This window comes from Sus scrofa, chromosome 15, assembly GCF_054392235.1.
Source record: "Sus scrofa isolate SSC_HxYL_T2T_F1_AM1 chromosome 15, Sscrofa_HxYL_maternal_Yorkshire_Landrace_v2.0, whole genome shotgun sequence".
Taxonomy (NCBI): domain Eukaryota; kingdom Metazoa; phylum Chordata; class Mammalia; order Artiodactyla; family Suidae; genus Sus; species Sus scrofa.
The window spans coordinates 62,238,821-62,258,337 of record NC_139397.1 but is presented as its reverse complement, the minus strand read 5'-3'; the positions used below and the strand labels follow the sequence as shown (position 1 = coordinate 62,258,337).

At 50.3% G+C, this 19,517-nt stretch overlaps 1 protein-coding gene across 21 annotated transcripts in view; it reads right to left on the bottom strand.

Moving 5' to 3' along the window:
• FGFR1 (fibroblast growth factor receptor 1) overlaps positions 1–19,517 on the bottom strand; it is a 53,522-nt gene that overhangs the window by 6,186 nt on the left and 27,819 nt on the right. For 6 of the 21 annotated variants that reach the window (XR_014829898.1, XR_014829897.1, XM_085000052.1 and 3 more), the window contains exons 3-8: positions 10,354–10,620; positions 8,934–9,023; positions 8,519–8,691; positions 5,832–5,955; positions 4,484–4,674; positions 1,834–1,978 (exon numbers count right to left, since the gene is read on the bottom strand). Coding sequence is in view for 17 of the 21 variants with exons in the window: in XM_085000052.1 (XP_084856178.1) it covers positions 1,834–1,978; positions 4,484–4,674; positions 5,832–5,955; positions 8,519–8,691; positions 8,934–9,023; positions 10,354–10,620 (990 nt within the window). In the remaining 4 variants the exon portion in view is untranslated. Of the gene's footprint in view, positions 1–1,833; positions 1,979–2,687; positions 2,839–4,483; positions 4,675–5,831; positions 5,956–8,518; positions 8,692–8,933; positions 9,024–10,353; positions 10,621–19,517 lie in introns of all 21 variants that reach the window. The other 15 variants (XR_014829899.1, XR_014829901.1, XM_085000054.1 and 12 more) reach the window with 4 other exon arrangements.

Sequence of the window (19,517 nt, the reverse complement as noted above, 5' to 3'; positions counted from 1 at the left end):
CATCTCCTTTCCTCTAGGAATCTTTAGGGCAGAGAAGAACCAAGCCAGATCCTAGCTAGGATCGGGGCTCTGGTACGAGCACACCAGACATTCTGTGACCTTTGAGGCTTCCTGATCCTGCCTCAAAGCCCAAGGGAGATGGACTATATCTTGCTATCTGAAGCCCATCCTCATGAGCTCAGGAGCCCTCTTGGCTTAGATGCACTGCTGGGCTGGATGGGTACCAGATCCCTGCCAGGGACAGCCAAGGACTCACTTGTGCTGGATATGTTCTTCTGTGTCCCCATGGAAACATGGCCCTGCTTTGCAGGGCCTGAGCAACATGTCAAACACCCATCCCCGGGGACAGCCGAACTGCCCATCAGCCTTTCATCCACGATAGCCCTCAAGGACCTCAAGGGCTGGATGGCGCCTCATCCCTGTCTGTAGGCCACAGCGCCTGGCATCTGGTGGCACTTACAGAATGTGGACAGCGAATGGAGGGAGGGAAGAAGAAAACCAGTCTGTGTCCTGACTTAGTTTCTTGCTTTGGCCTATGTCACCTGTGTCAGGTCAGACAGTCTCACCTAACTTAAATTTCCAAATGTGTCATTGCTAGAGATGAACAGGTAAATTTTTCTGTACTTCTTAAGAATTCTACTCAGAGGCCTAACTCCCAAACTGAAGAAAGAAATGGGGGGAAGGGTTGTTTGCTTTATTCTTTCCTCCACTTAGAATCCATCCCCCATCTCCATGGAAGCCTACACAGTTGAAGCCCCCTTTCCCTCCCGTGCAGAGGCTGGGAGGGTTCCATCTGGCACTAGCTTCACAGAACACTCCTTCCCCACCAGGGGAGCGGCTCCCTTCCCCCCACCCCTGCCAGCTCTCCCCCCAGTCCTGTCCTTTTAAAGACCCCAGCCAGCCAACAGGAGACGGCACCCTAGGGACCTGGCCAGGGAGGCCCCAGGCGTGACCCCAAAGAGGACTTCCCGAGGCCCAAGAAGGGGACAGCAGAGCTGATAATGACGAGAAGTGTTTCTGTTTTTCTCTCTCCCCAGCATCAAGAAACAGAGACGACAGAGTGGGAGCACACACAGGACAAAGTGATGGGGATAAAAACAGAACGCTTCTCGGCCTCCAGTGGGAGGGATCTTATCAGAGGAGGAGAGAGAAGAGGTCATAGTACGCAGGAACCAGATACCACGTGCAGGCAGTGCCCACCAGCTCCAGCCCCACAAGCACCAGCCCACCACCCTGCGCAGGGTGCAGGCTCCTTCCTCCCCGGGCCCAACGTCCACGGCCCCCCTCTGGAGGGGAGAGATGCCGGGAGCCACAGAGGATCAATGGGCACCAGCAGGCCCCCTGTGCTGCCTGGGAAAGGACTTGCTTAAAGCAGCTTGAGTCTACCATGTGGGTGGAACCTCTCCCGCTTGGGGATCAGGGGTGGCCACATGGGAAGGCAGCAAGCGCTGATCCCTACAAAATATCGAGCCCTGCCTTCCCAAGTGCCTACATTCAGGTAGAGGGGGAGGGGAGCCTTTCTGAGACTTTGGGGGGGCTGGCAATAAATGATCAGATAAGTTAAGGAGGGCCACTGGACCCAAGGAAGGAAGGAACCTGCCCTGAAGAGAGCCCAGCTGCAGGTTAAGTCCAGACCCCACGCATGCATTGCCCTGGCCCGGGGAGAGCCAGCTGCAGGTGGACAGGCAGAGGCCTCCAGACTTGACCCACAAGGCCGGACAGATTGCTGGAGCTCAGCGCCTGTTTCTGTGTCTCCCCCCGGCCCCGCAATGCATGTTCCCCCCCGTGCCCGAGGCGAGGGCAAGATATCGAGAGGGGAAGTACAGTGTATACCTTCCAGAACGGTCAACCATGCAGAGTGATGGGAGAGTCCGATAGAGTTACCCGCCAAGCATGTATACTCCCCCGCGTCCTCAAAGGAGACATTCCTTAAGTGGAGCACCTCCATCTCTTTGTCGGTGGTATTAACGCCGGCAGTCTAGAAGAGACAACGGAAGCACAATGGACAAGCCCGGGACATGAGAGCTCTCAGAGATGCGGAGGGAGGGAGGCAGGGGAGGGGAGGAACCAGAGGAAGAAATGCTCCCCAGCGTCTCCTTTGCAACCTCGAACCAACAGAAACCACCAGGCAGCACGAGACCTGTTAGAAGAAGAGAGTGAGACCCTGGGGGAGGAACTCGCAGAACTGAGCCGACACAGGATGGCTGGTTACACCCGTCACCAGGCGCCGGCACCCCGGCCCAGCATGCGGCGGTGAGCGCATGGAGAAATGGGGCCCCAGCAAGTGCAGGGGGGCTGTTTGGTTTCTGGTGAAGAAAGTCAGAGGGCAGACACAGGAGGGATGGAGGGGGCTGCAGACACACACGCACACATATCCACCCCTGAGGATGCTGGTCCTTCCTCTTCTTTATCACTCAGACCCTCAGTCCTCGGCATCGCCCAGGACGCAGCAAGACCATCCCCCATACACAGCCAAGGAACACACACAGGGCATAGAGCAGGAGGCAACACCAACACAGAACCAAACCAAACCAGCCTCCCAGGCTGGGTATTTTTCCATGGCTCCAGGCACTAGAAACGCAGCAGGATAACAGGGAGAGTGTGGCGCTGGCCTTCCCCACCTGCCCCAGTAGCTTGGGGCCTGAATCAAACTCCCAGCACAGGGTTCCCTCCAGCTTCCCCGTTACCTTTTGCCTCAGGTCTGGTGACAGTGAGCCACGCAGACTGGTTGGCTTCACCAATATAATTGGAAACCTTACACACATACTCCCCGCTCTGGGCCTCTGTCACATTGAACAAGGTCAGCACCTCCGCATCCGAGCTATTTATCCCCGAATGCTGGAACAAACCAACGACATGCCATCAGTTGGGTCAACACTGAGATGTGGTCAGATTTTGTTCCCATGCGGGGTTAAGGCAGGCTGGGGAGTAAGGCAAGGGGGCTTAAGTGAAACTCATTGTTAAGTAGACTTCAAACTGAAGCAACATTGTAAATCAACTATAAATAAAAATAAATTAAAAGCAAAGCAAAACAAAAACAAAAGGACTTGCAATTGAAACATCGCAAATCAACTGTACTTTAATAAAAAACAGTAACAATAAAAAACCCCCCAAAACTAGGGAAACAAACAAACAAACAAAAAAACAAGTGGACTTCAAAAGCCCAGAGCATTTGACTGGAGAAGAAACTTAAAAAAAAAAAATCACTGCAGGAGTTCCCATTGTGACTCAGTGCGCTTAGAACCCGACTAGTATTCATGAGGATGCAGGTTTGCTCCCTGGGCTTGCTCAATGGGTTAAAGGATCTGGCATTGCTGCAGCTGTGGTGTAGGCTGGCAGCTATAGCTCCAATTTGACCCCTAGCCTGGAACTTCTGTATGCCTCCTATATGGCCCTAAAAAGACAAAAACAAAAAACAAAAAACAAACAAAAAAAGCACTGCATAGAGTCCTACTGTATAGCACAGGGAACTGTGTACAGTCTCTTGAGTTAGAACATGATGATAGATAGTATGGAAAAAAAAGAATGTGTGTATAAATACACATAAATATATATATATGCACGTGTGTGTATGGCTGTGTCACTTCTCCGTACAGCGGAAATTAAAGGAACGTTGTAAATCAACTATACTTTAATAAATATTTTTTAAAAAGAAAAGGAAAAAGGAAGAAAAAAAAAATCACTGCCCCCATCAAACTTCTGTTTGTGTTACACCCCGTCCTCCAGGATGAGGGCAGGGGTTGTGAATGGAGACAGAACCCAAGGCCATGGCTAAACTTTCTACACGGCAGTTTCAGCACTAGCAGCGAACAGCAGGGTGGTCAGTAAATTTTTGGGGTGGCCCAGGTGGGGAGGATGAGGTCTAATGCTGGGACCAGGAGGGAAACCACTTTCCCAGCTTCTGGTGACTTCCTGTTGCAAGATCCACTGGAGAATTAGGCAATTACCCTTCCCTGGATTAATGGCGCATTCAGGGACAAAGTCTGGGAGCGAGAGGAAGAGGAAGAAAATGCCATTACTCCTGAAACTGCTGAGGACTGACCTGTGGCCTTTGCTCTTCCAACCCTACCTAAGCTGTGCCCTGTCATTCACCCCACATGCCAGAAAGAATGTGACGTGGGAACCAGGGCAGAGGCCGGGAGACACTCGCTGGAAAGGCTGTGGTTGTGGGCAGTGGAAAAGCGGGAGCGCCAATGCCTTCCTGGCATTGCCGACCCAAAAGCCTGGGTGCAGTCATTCTCAAAGCTCTTTAGGAACCATAGAGGCCCACAGCCAGCCCTCTGTGCTCCTCACGCCTCCGCCTTGTGACCTGCCACTGGTCCTGCAGAACGTGGCTAGGTCCCCATTTAAGATAGAGCCTGTGCCTGAAGGGAAGGGACGGGGCCCCATCATGGGCACTGAGCCCAACCACAGCAACCTGGGCCCCAGAAGAGACAGGCTTGCTTCCCAGAGCCCAGCCCCCAGAGACTGGGGTCAAGATTACCTTCAAGATCTGGACATAAGGTAGGTTGTCCGGACCAATCTTACTCCCATTCACCTCGATGTGCTTTAGCCACTGGATGTGGGGCTGTGGGTCACTGTACACCTTGCACATGAATTCCACATTGCTGCCCAGGGCCACTGTCTTGTTGGCTGGCAACCCTGCCTGCAGGATGGGCCGGTGAGGGGACCGCTCTGTGGAGGAAGAGAGGGAGGGGCTTATCAGGCTCTGCCGTGGCTGCTCCTGGCTGGGATGCTGAGAGAGGGCACCACAAAGGTCACCAAAGAGGAGGCGCTGCCCCTAGGCTTTCCCAGGACTGGGCAGAGTACTTCCCAGCACCTAAGCCCCAGCCTCTGGGCCCTGAGCTGGGAGAAGGGATACCCTCTCCTCAGGTCCTAAGCTTGTTTTCCTCCAGGCCAGGCATCTACACTTTCAGGCCTGAATCTCCCTTGCCTTCCTGGAGAACCCCATACCTGAGTCCTGGACCTTGGCACAGCCTACCTGCCCTTAACTAGAATCACAGCCACTTAGACCCTTGCTGTTCGAAGTGTGTTCCAAGAAGTTCCCTGGTGGACTGGTGGGTTAAGGATCCAGTGTTGTCACTGCTGTGGCTAGGGTCACTGCTGTGATGTGGGTTTGATCCCTGGCCTGGAAACTTCTGCATGCCATGGATGTGGCCAAAAAACAAACCACTCCCCGACCCCAAAGTGTAATCCAAGAGCAGCAGCACCAGCATCACCAGGAGCTTGTTGGACATGCTGAACCTCAGACCCTACCCTTGTCCTCCTGGATCAGAAGCTTCTTTTTACACCAGATCCTCAAAGTCAAGGTGGAATGCTGGCTGTGAAAGTCTTCCCTTCTTTTACATTCTCTTTAGAGAATGAGATTCAGAACCTCTAGAAGGAACAGGCTGCAGGAACAGCACCCAGAGGTGGGACCGTCTTCCTAGTGTCTCAGGCAATGCCTAGAGCTCTGCCTTAACCAGGTGTCTGACATCTCTGAGCCTCAGTCTGCTCTTCTGCACAGTGGGGATAACAGTGCCTGCCTTGCAGGGGTGCCGCGAGAACTGCCTGTGGTGTATATACAGCCCCCAGCAGACTGCTGGCAGCCTCAGAATGACAGCCGCTATTACGCTATATGTACCATCACTACTCAGTCACTTGTTGCAAGAGACCGTCAACAGCACCTTTCACTTGACAATGAGTCTGACCGTCCAGACTCTTTAGGGATAAAAGAAGGGAGGCATAAAGGTGGAAGGTGACACTGCAAATAAATGCCACACCATCCTGACTCCATTCCTAAGGAAACTGGCCCACTTGAAGCCCCTCTTCTTGCCACTGTCCTTTCTTACCCACAACGTCAAGCTGGTAGGTGTGGTTGATGCTGCCATACTCGTTCTCCACGACGCAGGTGTAGTTGCCCTTGTCGGAGGGCACCACGGAGTCCATGATGATGCTCCAGGTGGCATAACGGACCTGAAGGGAAACAGGGTGAGGGGCTCCATGGCAGGACTGGAGGAGTATATGGGCAGAAGCCACATGTGGGTGTTGCTGCCCCATGACCCTTACCCTCCAATCAGAGCACAGAGCACGCAGCTCAGGCTGCTGAGCAGGGACAAGGAGGGGAAGATGTCCCCCACCCCACCCCGCCTGGCCCATTTACACTCTGCAAAGAGGCATCAGTCAGACCAGCAAGTGGGAGTGAGGACTCTGGAAGTCTGCCCACAGCAGCCCAGGCCATCCGTGATCTGGACCAAGGTGCCTCCTGCACCCTCCCAAATACACTGGGGACTTTCCCAGCCTGCGTCTCTGTCCAGGCTGCTCTGGTGCCAGTCAGAACAGCACCCCGCTAAGACTCCAGCCCTGTCTGTCTGCCCTTCACATGTCATTTCAAAGACCATCTCCTACGGCCCCATCTCCAGTCAGAAATGCTCTCTCCGTCCCTCTGTACCTCACAGGAGCTTTTCCTGGCAGTGCTTGTGCACACCCACTGCCCTATGAGATGGAATTCTATATGGGCAGGACACCGCCTTGTAACACTCAGAGCCCAGAGCCCTGCATGCCCCAGGTGAATTAATTTAAAAGGTTTCCCAGAGTTCCCTAGTGGCCTAGAAGTTAAGGACCTGGCGTTGTCATTGCTGTGACTTGGGTCACTGCTGTGGTGTGGGTTTGGTGTGGCTCCCTGACCTGGGAACTTCTGCGTGCTGTGGGGATGGCCAAAAAAGAACAAAAAAGGTTTCCCTCTGCTTTTCTTAGACAAGATTAATGAGAAATGAGCAACTGGGTGAGACAGCAGAGGAATAGGTACAGGGATAATCAGCAGCTCTAGAGGAAGTTTTTTTCTCCCCCCCCCCCGTCTTTTTATGGCCGCCCCTGTAGCATACACAAGTTCCCAGACTAAGGGTCTAATCTGAGCTGCAGTTGCCGGCCTACACCACAGCCACGATTTGGGATCGAGCTGCATCTGCAACGTACACTGCAGCTCAGGGCAACGTCGAATCCTTAACCCACTGAGCGAGGCCAGGGATCCAATCCACACCCTCATGGATACTAGCTGGTTTCTTAACTAGCTAAACCACAGTGGGAAATCCTAAAGAGGGGATTATGATGAGGGTGTTCTTTCCAGAAATGCAAACGGGCAAAGGACACACACCAACAATTTTTACAAAAGAAAATGGAAATCGCTTGTTAACACATGAGAATTCTAAGTTTGTTACTAAGCAGAAGAACCCACACAGAACAATGAGATATTCTAGGCCAACTTTGCTGGCAAAGGGAGAGTGAGCTTGTCATTTTCGTACTGTGCTATGGGAGGGCGAATCCATTTCCCCTCTTAAAAAGAAAGTAACTGTTACCACAGTAAAATAAAATTAGAAAATAAAATCACACCCCAACTCATGACATCATCCTCTATTAGGGCAAATCACTGTAAAATTTTATGTCTTCACATTGTCCTTTAAACTCTATTGCCTGGTATATTTTCTGGAAAGGCATGTGTTCAAGAAATGTTCGTGTAATAAATGAATAAGTGAAAAAAGTTACCTAATTATCAGGAAAAAAAGGTAATTGGGCAACATTCATTAAGGGCTGAAAAAATGCTTATATTTGATCTAGAAACTTGTAGCAATCTGTTCTAAAGGATATTTTAAAATCCTGACATAGGAGTTCCTGCTGTGGTGCAGAGGGTTAAGAATCTGACTGCAGTAGCTTGGGTTGTTGTGGAAGCTCGGGTTCAATCCCAGGCTTGGCGCAACGGGTTAAAAGGATATGCACAGTTGTGGCGTAGGTTGAAGCTGTGGCTTGGATTCAATCCCTGGCCTAGGAACTTCATATGCCACAGGTATGGCCATAAAATTTGAAATAAATAAATAAAACACTGATGTAGACTTAAGTACAAAAAATGATCACTTCAACATTATTTGTAGCAGTGAAAGAAAGCTGGTATCACAAAACAGGTTATCAAAGGATGGGACATTTTAATACTGGGATGTTATGCAGCCATGAAAAATTATCTTTCAAACACATGGCAAAAGACTTGTGTTATAACGTTAACAACTGACAAGAAATTATAAACACAATGTGATCAGCCATGGAAAACCCACATACATAAGAAAAAAAGACTGAAAAGATTTGCATTTTTTTGTATACAAAAAGTTTCCGCTTTTATTTATTTATTTGTCTTTTTGCCTTTTCTAGGGCTGCTCCTGCAGCATATGGAGGTTCCCAGGCTAGGGGTCTAATCTGAGCTGTAGCTGCCGGCCTACACCACAGCCACAGCAATGAGGGATCCAAGCCGAGTCTGCGACCTACACCACAGTTCACGGCAACACCGGATCCTTAACCCATTGAGCAAGGCCAGGGATCGAGCCCACAACCTCATGGTTCCTGGTCGGATTCGTTAACCACTGAGCCATGATGGAAACTCTGAAAAGTTTCTGCTTTTAGAGCTAGGAAGCATTATTTCAAACAACTAAAGGCATATATAAATAAGAATTTTCTCAGCAGTGTCTCTCTTACTCTTTCACTTAAACTCAAGTACCTTGTAGCCTCCGATTCTGTGGTCAGGCTTGAATTCTTTGCCATTTTTCAGCCAGCGCAAGGTGGGGTTAGGAGTCCCACTGGAGGGGCACTTGAACTTCACTGTCTTGGCAGCTGGCACCGCATGCAATTTCTTTTCCATCTTCTCTGGGGATGTCCAGTACGGAGCCACGGCTGCCCGAGGAGAGCCGAGAGAGACGGACAGGGGCTGGTCAGGCTCAGGACCGAGGTCCCCGCTCCCCTGTCCACCACCTATGAACAGTGCCTGCAGGGATCCGGACCCCCGAGGGATACCAGGGCCAGGAATGGTGACTCCATGGGCCCCCTCCCCTTCTCCAGTCGCCCCAGCCTCCCCCTTCCCGTTCAGACCCAATCCCCAGGCTCCAAGGGCAGTAAGGTAGGAAGCAGTGTCTCACGCATACGGTTTGGTTTGGTGTTATCTGTCTCTTTCTCCTCTGAGGAGGAGTCATCATCGTCATCGTCATCCTCCGAAGAGGGGAGAGCATCTACAGGAAGGAAAAGGGGGGCTCTGAGTCCCTCCAGGGGAAAAGGGTTGGCTAGCTTTCCATCCAATCAACAGCCACGCCACGAACATAAAGGCCAGTCCAGTTACAGATGAACACAGCTACCTCTCCCACTCTTCCCTTCGTGACTGTCCCTCTGGGGAACAGAAATGCTTTATTTAACCACCAGCCCTATGCTTGTGCCCCTCCTTCCCCAACCACAATGTGCTGCCCTTCTCTGACCAGAAGCCTTTATATGGGGCAGCTCCACCCTGGGCAGCTGGGTCCTCTTCGGTTTAACTTCACCCTGCATTCAGAGGCTCACTCAACTCAGCATCACCTGGATGTGCTGGGTCTCGGAGCTAGCAGCCAGGGAACCTGTGTCCTCCTTTGGGAACCCAGACCGATCTAAGCACTGTGGCCAGAAGCCAATTCCAAAGTCATGGGATGAACTACCCATTGTCGGAATTTTTCCAACATGCACCTGCTGAGGTTTGGGAGTTGCCCTTCTGAAGCAGGGCAGATAGGGAGGACCCCACACAGTCGCAGCTGCCCACACCTGCCGCCAACAAGTATCCCCTTGGAACACGTGGTCACCAATCAGGGTTCAGGCCAGAGCTTTTTCCAGTTCTTTCTAGTGCTTTGGGGGACCTGGAGGAAAATGAAGGGGGCAAGTCCCTCTGTAAGGGGCAGGTTCTAGATTATTCCTGGGAGAAGAGATGCCAGGCCCGCACCTTGGGATGCACAGATGGCATACAGAAAATTTCAGCTCTACGTCAGTGAATCCTAAGGTTTTATAAAAGTCACATCCTACAAATGGCAGACTCCCAAGTCACAGAGCCCTGGGGTTCCCTGGCTGTCCTAACACAGAAAGATGGAAGACAGATGTTTTCCATCAAGCTATGGCTATGGCAGCGCACCTGGACCATCCCCCAGAACGGTGAGGACCTCACTGGGCATTTGGGGGCTCTGATCACTAAGCCAAGTACCAAGTCCATGTGGCAAGGAATGAGAGAGTGGAAGCTGCCTGAGCCTCCTAGCACCCTGGAGATGTGGGCCAGCCCTGGTGTAGAAATCACAGTGTCTTACTGCCCCAGGTTTGCCAGCGATCATCCCCAAGGTAGGTCCTGGAAGCTGGCCTGAGGCCAGCACCACCGGTCACCCCCCCCAACCAGCTAAGCCACACGCGCGGGCGGGAGCGATGTTAGTGGGCAGCAGCTTCTGAAGCAGAGTGGGGACAGGGGAGGAGGTCTGCCTCCCCCTGAAACCAGCAGAGAGGGTGGGAATCAGGGGGGAGGGGTCCGGGGAAAAGGGGGTGGGTTTTGCTACCAACCTGAGACGTTGACGGAGAAGTAGGTGGTGTCGCTGCCCGAGGGGCTGCTGGTCACACAGGCGTAGAGGCCGGAGTCGGAGGGCACGGAGTCCCGCACCTCCACCTCCTCCCCTGTGATGCGGGTGCGGTTGCTTTCCACCAGCTGCACCCCGTCCCGCAGCCAGTTGATGCTCTGAACATCGTCCCGCAGCCGACAGCGGAGCTGCAGCAGGTCACCGGGGTGGACCAGGAAGGACTCCACTTCCACGGGGGCTCCCCAGGGCTGAGCTGCAGCCACCACAGGGGCCGGGAGAGGACGCGAGGAGCGGGGGTGGGATGGGGGAGGGGAAAGACAAAGGGCATTACGCCAGGCCAGCCGCTCTGAGCTGCAGCGTCCCAGGGGCTACAGAGCTGGGGAGGTGGTGGGGACGGGAGGACGGGTCAGTCGGGAGACGGCGGGCTACCTGGGCACCACCATCGCTGCTTCTCTACCCCACTCCTCCGAAGGGCAAAGGAAGAAAGAGGCAAAGTTAGGAAGCAGCTGCAGCAGCATTAAGCGGTTCACCTCCCTCCATCCTGGGGGTGGGGGGCAGCTGGAGCGCCCCCTCCCCACACACTCAGCTCTTTGCCAGAGTGGCTGCTTCCCAGAGGAACACCCTGTTAGCTTTTAGCTGGGGCAGCCACACCCCTTTCCCTAGGAACCATTGAACAAGCCCTCTTACAAACCTAGCAACCCCCCCCTCCAACCCCCGTGTTGAGAGAAGGCAATTTGTCATGAGGGGGGCTCTGGGTTCAAGTGATTCAGCATGGGGGAGGAGGTCTGGGCCCCGCAGCGAGTTGGATGCAGAGGATGCATATGTGGGAAAGGCAGCCCCAGGAGAGGTCAGCTCAGGGGAGCCTCCTGCTAACAGGTGTTGGGCTGAAGGATTCGAAACTTTTGACTATATTAGGAACGGAGGCCTGCAGCTGCCACCAAACCCACACTTGCTCTGGCAGCAAAAGCCATTGCACACAAAGCTCCTTTCTCCTCAGCCTGCTGTGGGGCTCCCCCTCTCAAACTTCCCACCTTCCTCTCCCCTGCCCTCCCCCGACACACTGGCACACACATCCACCCCCCTCCCCACCTCTCCTTCCCCACAGCCCACTGGTCCCTCTCACCCACCACGCTGCACTGACTAACAGAAATGCTGGGCCCAGGAAAAGTCCACCATCCTGGGCTGACCTGTCTCCCAGCACCTCTCAGGACATGCAAGCCTGCTCCTGGCATCTTCTGTGCCTGTGCACCCCCCATCAGGAGAATGTGCCTGCAGCAGCTCATTTCCACCACCTGATTAGCCTCTACTGTGTTCTGGAGGCTTCTTTCTTTCTCACCACCAGTCCCTGCTGCACAAGGCTCTGAAAGGTACTGTGTCTGCCTGGCTCTCTCCACACACCCTCCCAGCTCTCAGCCTGGCTGGAAACTGCCTCAAAGCCTTTCCTGACCCCAGCCTGGGTCAGGTGCCCTCTGCTCACACCTGTCACATTGAAGGCAAGTCCCCTTTCTCAACTGGGTTGTAGGTTAGGGACATGTCATATTGACCTTCAAACCGCAGCACCCAGGATGGCGCCTGGCACATAAGAGCTGCCAATAAATGCTCGCTGAATAATGTGATAATGATGCACCATCTTTTCATTTGTGTTCCCCTCCAAACTCCCTTTTCTCCTTCACCATCTCTCTCTCTCTCTCTCTTTTTTTTGGTCTTCTGCACAGTATGTAGAAGTTCCTGGACCAGGGATGGAACCTGCGCCACAGCAGCAACCAAAGCTGCGGCAGTGATGGCACCGGATCCTTAACCTGATGGGCCACAAAAGAACTCCACTTCATCACCTCATTTTAACGAATTCTCTCTGAAGTCCTAAACAGGTTTCTGCTAGACACCTTACCAATGAAAAAATGGGCATCCTGTGTGCAAGGGACTAACAGTGCTTTTCTCTCAGGGGCCTCAGATGAGGTTCAGGGGCCAAGGCTGCAGGCCCTGGTGACCTTGGGCCCAAGGGCTCTGCCTTAAATATCAGGTAAATATTGAGTCATCAAAAGGGGGTGCTGCTTTAACAGGGTTTGGAAACCACTAGGCTGGCACTCATTTATTTTCGTGAATCAGGTCAAGAGGAACACCACAAAGGTGAGCAGACCACACAACTGATTAAAAATAAGCTTTTGTGGCTCTTGAAAAAAAAGTTATTCTTTCCATTTTTAATGGTTTGTGGTTTTGCCAAAAGAAGGAGAAGAAAAGCGGCTCAGACCTGACCCTTCAGGAAAACAGAAGACGCTCCTATGGATCAAATCTCATTTCCCTGCAATGACCTCACTGATTAAATATTTTGCAGCTCGTGATCTCGACCAGCCGTTGGTCAAACAGTGAACTCCGGTAAGCTCAAATTCTTAGCCTGTGGCATCACAGCCTATTTCGACAGGTCCTGAGAAACAAGAAGGTAGCAAGGAGAACAGGGCGTTTCCCCAAGAGAAAGCAGCAATGGGAGACTGGCCTTGCTGAGACCTGCTTGGAATCTAAAACTTCCCCGCTCATCCCAACGAGGACGTGCAAACTCTTCTACGTGATCTACAAAAAGCCTCTAGAGCCAGCTTTCTCTCCCCCTGCCGGTCGAACTTCCCCTGACGCTCCAGGCCTTGGTGCCTTGGTCCCATTCATTCTCCTGATCAATATCCCAGGCTGTGTAGAGGATGCATTCTAACCCCACGCTTGGCATTCAAGGCTCCGCACACAAAAGTCTGTACCCACCTCCTCAAGTGACCTTCTCCCCACCCTCCACTCCAAGTCCGGCTCCTCTCAGCAGGCTCCCACATTCTGCCCCCACAACAAAACTTACTTCTGCTCAAGATGGTCAGCCATCTCTCTAGAGCCCTCCTACCCCCCACCACCTAAAATGCACCATCAAAGGAGTTCCTGTTGTGGCTCAGTGGGTTAAGAACCTGACATAGTGTCCGTGAGGATGCAGGTTCAATTCCTGGCTTCACTCAGTAGGTTAAGGATGATCCAACATTGCCACAAGCTGCAGGGTAGGTTGCAGATGAGGCTTAGATTCCCAGATTGCTGTGGCTGTGGTGTAGACTAACAGCTGCAGCTCTAATTTGACCCCTAGCTCCAAGAACTTCCATATGCCTTGGGTTTGACCATTAAAAAAAAAAAAAAAAAAAAAAAAAGCACCATCAAAAATGCCCAGGAAGCCCTCTGCTGACATGCACACTTCAACCCTCATTTTCCATAAAACCGTTACTCTCTGAACCACATAGATTCGTACTCAATTCCACACCATCTTGTATTGTTGCTTTTTCAAACATCTTTATTGAGATATAATTCATATACCATAGAATTCACCCATTTAGAGTGTATCATTTAATGCTTTCTAGTATATTCACAGAGTTATGCAACTATTACCACAGTCTAGCTTTACAACATGTATATCACCCTAACAGAAACCCCATACTTGTCAGGGGTCACTCACTACCCCTCCCCCTCCCCAGTCTAGACAGTCATTGTCTCTACAGATCTGCCTATACTGGATATTTCATATCAATGGACTCAGTACATTACGTAGTTTTTTTGTGTCCTCCTTCTTTCATTTAGCATAGTGCTTTCAAGGTTCTTCTATGCTGCACCATGTCTCAGCACTTTCATTCCTTTTAATGGCCAAACAGTATTCCATTGTGTGGATATACCACAGTTTATTAATCCATCCATTGGTTGATGGACATTGGGGCATATCGTTCCCTACTTGTCCAAAGTGTCCATGCTGCCCCTCTCTTAAGAAATGGCAAGCAACTCAGAGCAGAATTGCCTACCATAACTTTCTCATAGTGCCTCACAAGGTCAGAGACAAAGAAAATGCCCCATAGGTCTTGAACTGAATTTAGCATCTGGCTAAGGACTTATTTTTAGAAGAACCAAAAATCAGCCTATGGCTTTTGGGGGTGGCAGTGGATTTATTCATGACTAACTAATAGTGCTCTCGGATGTGTGTCAAAGTCTCCATTTACAAAGCAGGGACAGATAATGCCATTGTCCTCCAGGAGGTGAGGGGAAGGTAACTGACCACCTGCTGGTTTACTATCCTCCCCCCTTTTTTAATGGCTTGGTTACCACCAGGCGTAGTTGCCCTGACCTTGGGGAGTCCTAGGGAAGTCAGCTGATTTGAGGCCACCACTGCTCAGCTGCAACAATCAAGTCCCTACTCTGCATTCGCTTTTGGTCTTGCCAGTGTCACCCATTAGGTCCTTGTTGGAAAGGCCCGCCTTGTTTTGGGGACTTATCTCTGCTGAGCTGGCCTTTCTCCAGTCAATACCCACAGGCTAGAGCTATGCTTGTTGTTTGGTGTGAGGAAGAAAGGAGCCAAGTCACACCTTTATTGAGCTGGCCACAGAAAAGGAAGGAGAGAAAGCAGTTTGCTGCTTAGCTGCTTGAAAAGACATGCCAACTCTTGGCGCACCTGATGAATGGACGGCGATGCAGAGAAGGAGGTAACGAACCAAAACACTGGCTTGATGTGTCTTGTTTCCTGAGAGATGAGGCTGAGGGATATTTGGTATCTGGGTTCCTTGGTGACCTGGCCTGAGGCAGAAAGCGTGTTTAGCAGGACAGGCTTTGGGTGTAGTGCACTTGGAATGCACCATGGGAAAATGGCACATAGTGATTCCACTCCCACAGCAGAGTCACGGAGAGTTTCGGGGGTTATCCCCCGGGGTGGGAAGGTTTGGGTAGAGTAGGGCTGTACTTGAACATTCTTAGAGGATGGAGGCCATTAGCATCTTGGCCACCTCTCCAGAAGACAGGAGAGCATCAAAGCATCCTGCTTCAATAATGGAATCCCTCCATCCCCTGGGGACCCACAGTTTTAGTAATCCTCAGGGAAACAGCTAGAAAAAGAGAGGTTGGGATGGTGCTCTCAAGTCTAGGGACACGATTAATGTTGATGGGGCCCTACGGAGTCCCTTTCCCCTCCTACTTCCCTCCAAAATACCTGGGCTTTCTAATTTTCAAGTCAACAGGATGTAGCATTTGGCTTATGGAAGGACTGGCCAGAAAACTGCCACTGTCACCTAGTGGGCAGTTCTACCCTGGGTTCATCAGATCAGATCCAAGTTCTCGATTCTAAATGGAGTCTTCAATGAGGTACATAGATACAATGGAATACTACTCAGCCATAAAAAAGAATGAAATAATGACACTCACAGCAACACGGATACAACTAGAGATTCTCATATTAAGTGAAGTCAGAAAGAGGAAGACAAGTACCATATGATATCACTTATATGTGGAATCTAAAATGTGGCACAAATGAACCTACATACAAAACAGAAACAGACTCACAGACATAGAGAACAAACTTGTGGTTACCAAGGAGGGGGAAGGGAGTGGGATGGACTGAGAGTTTGGAATTAGTAGATGCAAACTATTACATTTAGAATGGGGAGTTCCCGTCATGGCGCAGTGGTTAACGAATCCGACTAGGAACCATGAGGTTGCAGGTTCGGTCCCTGCCCTTGCTCAGTGGGTTAACGATCCGGCGTTGCTGTGAGCTGTGGTGTAGGTTGCAGACGCGGCTCGGATCCCGAGTTGCTGTGGCTCGGGCGTAGGCCGGTGGCTACAGCTCCGATTCAACCCCTAGCCTGGGAACCTCCATATGCTGCGGGAGCGGCCCAAGAAATAGCAGCAGCAGCAACAACAACAACAACAACAAAAGACAAAAAGATAAAAAAAAAAAAAATTAAAAAAATTAGAATGGATAAGCAGTGAGACCCTACTGTACAGCATAGGGAACTATATCCATCTCCTGGTATAAATCATAATGGAAAGGAATATAAAAAAGAATGTATATATGCATATAAATAAGTCACTCTGCTGAATAGCAGAAATTGACACCACATTGTAAATCAACTATACTTTAATAAAAAAAAAACATATATATAAACTGAGTCTTCTGCCAGCCAAGGACACTGTGGAAGGTAGGGAATGGCCCTGAGGAGGCTCAGATCCACCCAAACCTTATCATTCTTATGAGACCCCAGCTCCCAAAAATCCAAGAAGGCAGGGAGCTTTCTTCAAAATAGCTATCACTAGGTATCTCCGCAGGCCCTGGTTACTGTGCAAAGAGATGCAATGAGTTAAACAAAGGAGCTGGTTAGCCTTGTGCTAAACGGGGTGACAAGGTTTACACAACACCTGGGTGTGTAGGAAGCACTTGATCACGCAGCATGAGACAACAGGAGAGGAATAGAGAGCCCAGGACAGGTGATTCAACACAGGTTCTGAGATTTCAGAATTTAAGTACTGATGGTCAGAGGGGGCCAGAGTGTTCATGACAGAGGGGTATAGAAAGGTAAGGAAAGGAAACAGAACTTTGCCAGGAACAGAAAAGGATGAAGTGCTTCTCTGCAGGGCTGTGGCTCCAGATGAAGGGGATGGGAGATGAGGTCAGACGGTATGGTCTGCTTAAAACAGAAGGTTCATGGTAGAAAACAGCCCCCCCCCCCCAATTATTTCAACTTGGAAGGTGGAGGATAGAACACAAACACTCAAGAAGTCCCAGGGAGGAGTTCTCGTTGTGGGTTAGCAGGTTAAGAACCCCACATAGTGAGGAAGGGGGTTCGATCCCTGACCTCGCTCACTAAGTTAAGGATCCCGGGGTTACCGTGAGCCGTGGTGTAGGTCACAGACATGGCTCAGATTTGGTGTTGCTGTAGCTGTGGTGTAGGCTGGCAGCTGCAGCTCCAATTTGACCCCTAGCCTGGAACTTCCATATGCCCAAGGAACAGCCGTTTGGAAAAAAAAAAAAAAAGTCCCAGGGAAAATATTCCTCTGAAGAGACTGTGAATGCAGGCCTTTCATGCTGCATGGACAAATACACCTGAAAATGCATTTTGAAATACCACTTCACCAGCTCTGGTCCCGTAAGAACCAATTTGGTCTGGAAGTTAGCCATCCCCAAGCCCCACAACTTAGCATAAACCCATGAGGAATAACAGCATATTTGCATAGCACTTTGGGATTTACCACGTGCCTTCCCATATATTATCTTGGGATCCTTAAACAGCTATGAAAACAGTAATAATAATATTGGCCAATATTGGCAGCAGGCTTACTATGTATATCCCATATACTGTGAACGATTTTTTTTTCTTTTTTTGGCTGCGCTCATGGCATATGGAAGTTCCCAGGCCAGGGATAGAATCCCAGCTGCAGCTTTGCCAACACAGGCTCTTTAACCCACTGTGGTGAGCTAGGGATCGAGCTCGAGTTGCCACAGACAACACCACAGCGGCAACTCCTATGAACACTTTTAACACAGTGTGCCAAGCTTCATGACAACTTTGTGCAGTAGGTACTATTACTGCCCTCATTTGACAGATGGGGACATCGAGGTACAAGGAGGTTCCGGCCCACCTTGTTGGTAAGCTGCTGCCCATCAGAGATTCAAACCCACACAGCCTGGCTCTCCAGAATTCACACACATCCAGAGCCCAGGTCTGGAAAGGCAGCCTCTAACTTAATTTTTTTCCTTTCTTTCCTTTAAAAAAAAAAATAATAATAATAATGATTTTTATTTTTTCCTTTATAGCTGATTTACAGTGTTCTGTCAATTTTCTACTGCACAGTGAGTGACCCAATCACACGTACATGTATACATTCTTTTTTCTCACATTATCATGCTCCATCACAAGTGACAAGTGACCAGACATAGTTCCTGGTGTTATACAGCAGAATCCCATTGCTTATCCCTTCCAAAGGCAATAGTCTACATCTATGAACCCCAAATTCCCAGTCCTGGTCCCCCCCTCCCCTCCGGCAACCACAAGTCTATTCTCCATGTCCATGATTTTCTTTTCTGTGGAAAGGTTTATTTGTGCCATATATTAGATTCCAGATATAAGTGAAATCATATGGTACTTGTATTTCTCTTTTTGACTTACTTCACTTGGTATGAGAGTCTCTAGTTTCATCCATGTTGCTGCAAATGGCATTATTTTCTTCTTTTTTATGGCTGAGTAATATTCCATTGTATATACATACCACATCTTCTTAATCCAATCATCAGTTGAGGGACATTTAGGTTGTTTCCATGTCTTGACTATTGTGAATGTGAGCCTCTAACTTTCACTGACTTGGCAATCCTTGACTTCCAGAAAGAAATGGAAACCCTTTCTGGTCAGCCCACAGATCCATGTCTCCTACCTTCTTGCATGGGATTCTGCAACTGGTTGCTTTTGACCTCATGTTCCCATTTCCATTCCCTTAGCCCCACAACCACTACTTTATAAATTGGTGTTTTTAACTTATAAATGCTCTTTCCTGGTCATACTCATCTACTCTTTAAAGGCAAGCAGGTGTGATGGTGCACATTTGGCAGATGAGGAAATGCGGGGGGTGGGGGGTGACACTGTGACAGGGGCAGATCCAGGACTAACAGGAATGCCCTATTTTGGTACTTTCCAAGGCACATTTATTCAACTTCTTGTTTATTCACATTTATTCTCACTTAGTTGTTTTCTTTTTTCTCTTTCTTTTTTTTTGACTGTGTCCATGACATGCAGAAGTTCTCAGGCCAGGATCCAACCCACGCCATAGCAGTGACAATGCCGGGTTCTTAATCCACTAGGCCACCAGGGAACTCCAACATCCATTCTCCTTAAACATTAGAAAATGGAGGTTGAGGAGTTCCTGCTGTGGTGTAGTGGGTTAAGGATCCAGCATTGCTGCAGCTGTGGTATAGGTCGAAACTGTGGTTTGGATTCAATCCCTGGCTCAGGAACTTCCATATGCCATGGGTGTGGCCAAAGGAAAAAAGAAAGAAAAGGGAGGTTGAGGAACTTCTCCCAAAGTCACAAAACGGGTCAGCACTGGCTCTAGGTGGGACCTTGGCCCCTCACCCAGCACATGGGACAGTGGGAGGTACTCACAGCTCTGTCTTGGCCACAGGTTCATGGTGTGCTCCCCCCTCCTCCACCTCTGTCCCTGGCTCAATCTCCAGTCAGCCACCTTCTCCGGTCTCAAGCCCCTCACTGTAGGTACAGCTTACAGGTGAGCAGAGGACCTTAGATGATCCCTGCCTGACTCTAAGGATAAGATTAAGAATCTTGGGCAAAGGAGCTCTCAACTCAGCTCTTGGACCACTCTCCTGATCACACATCC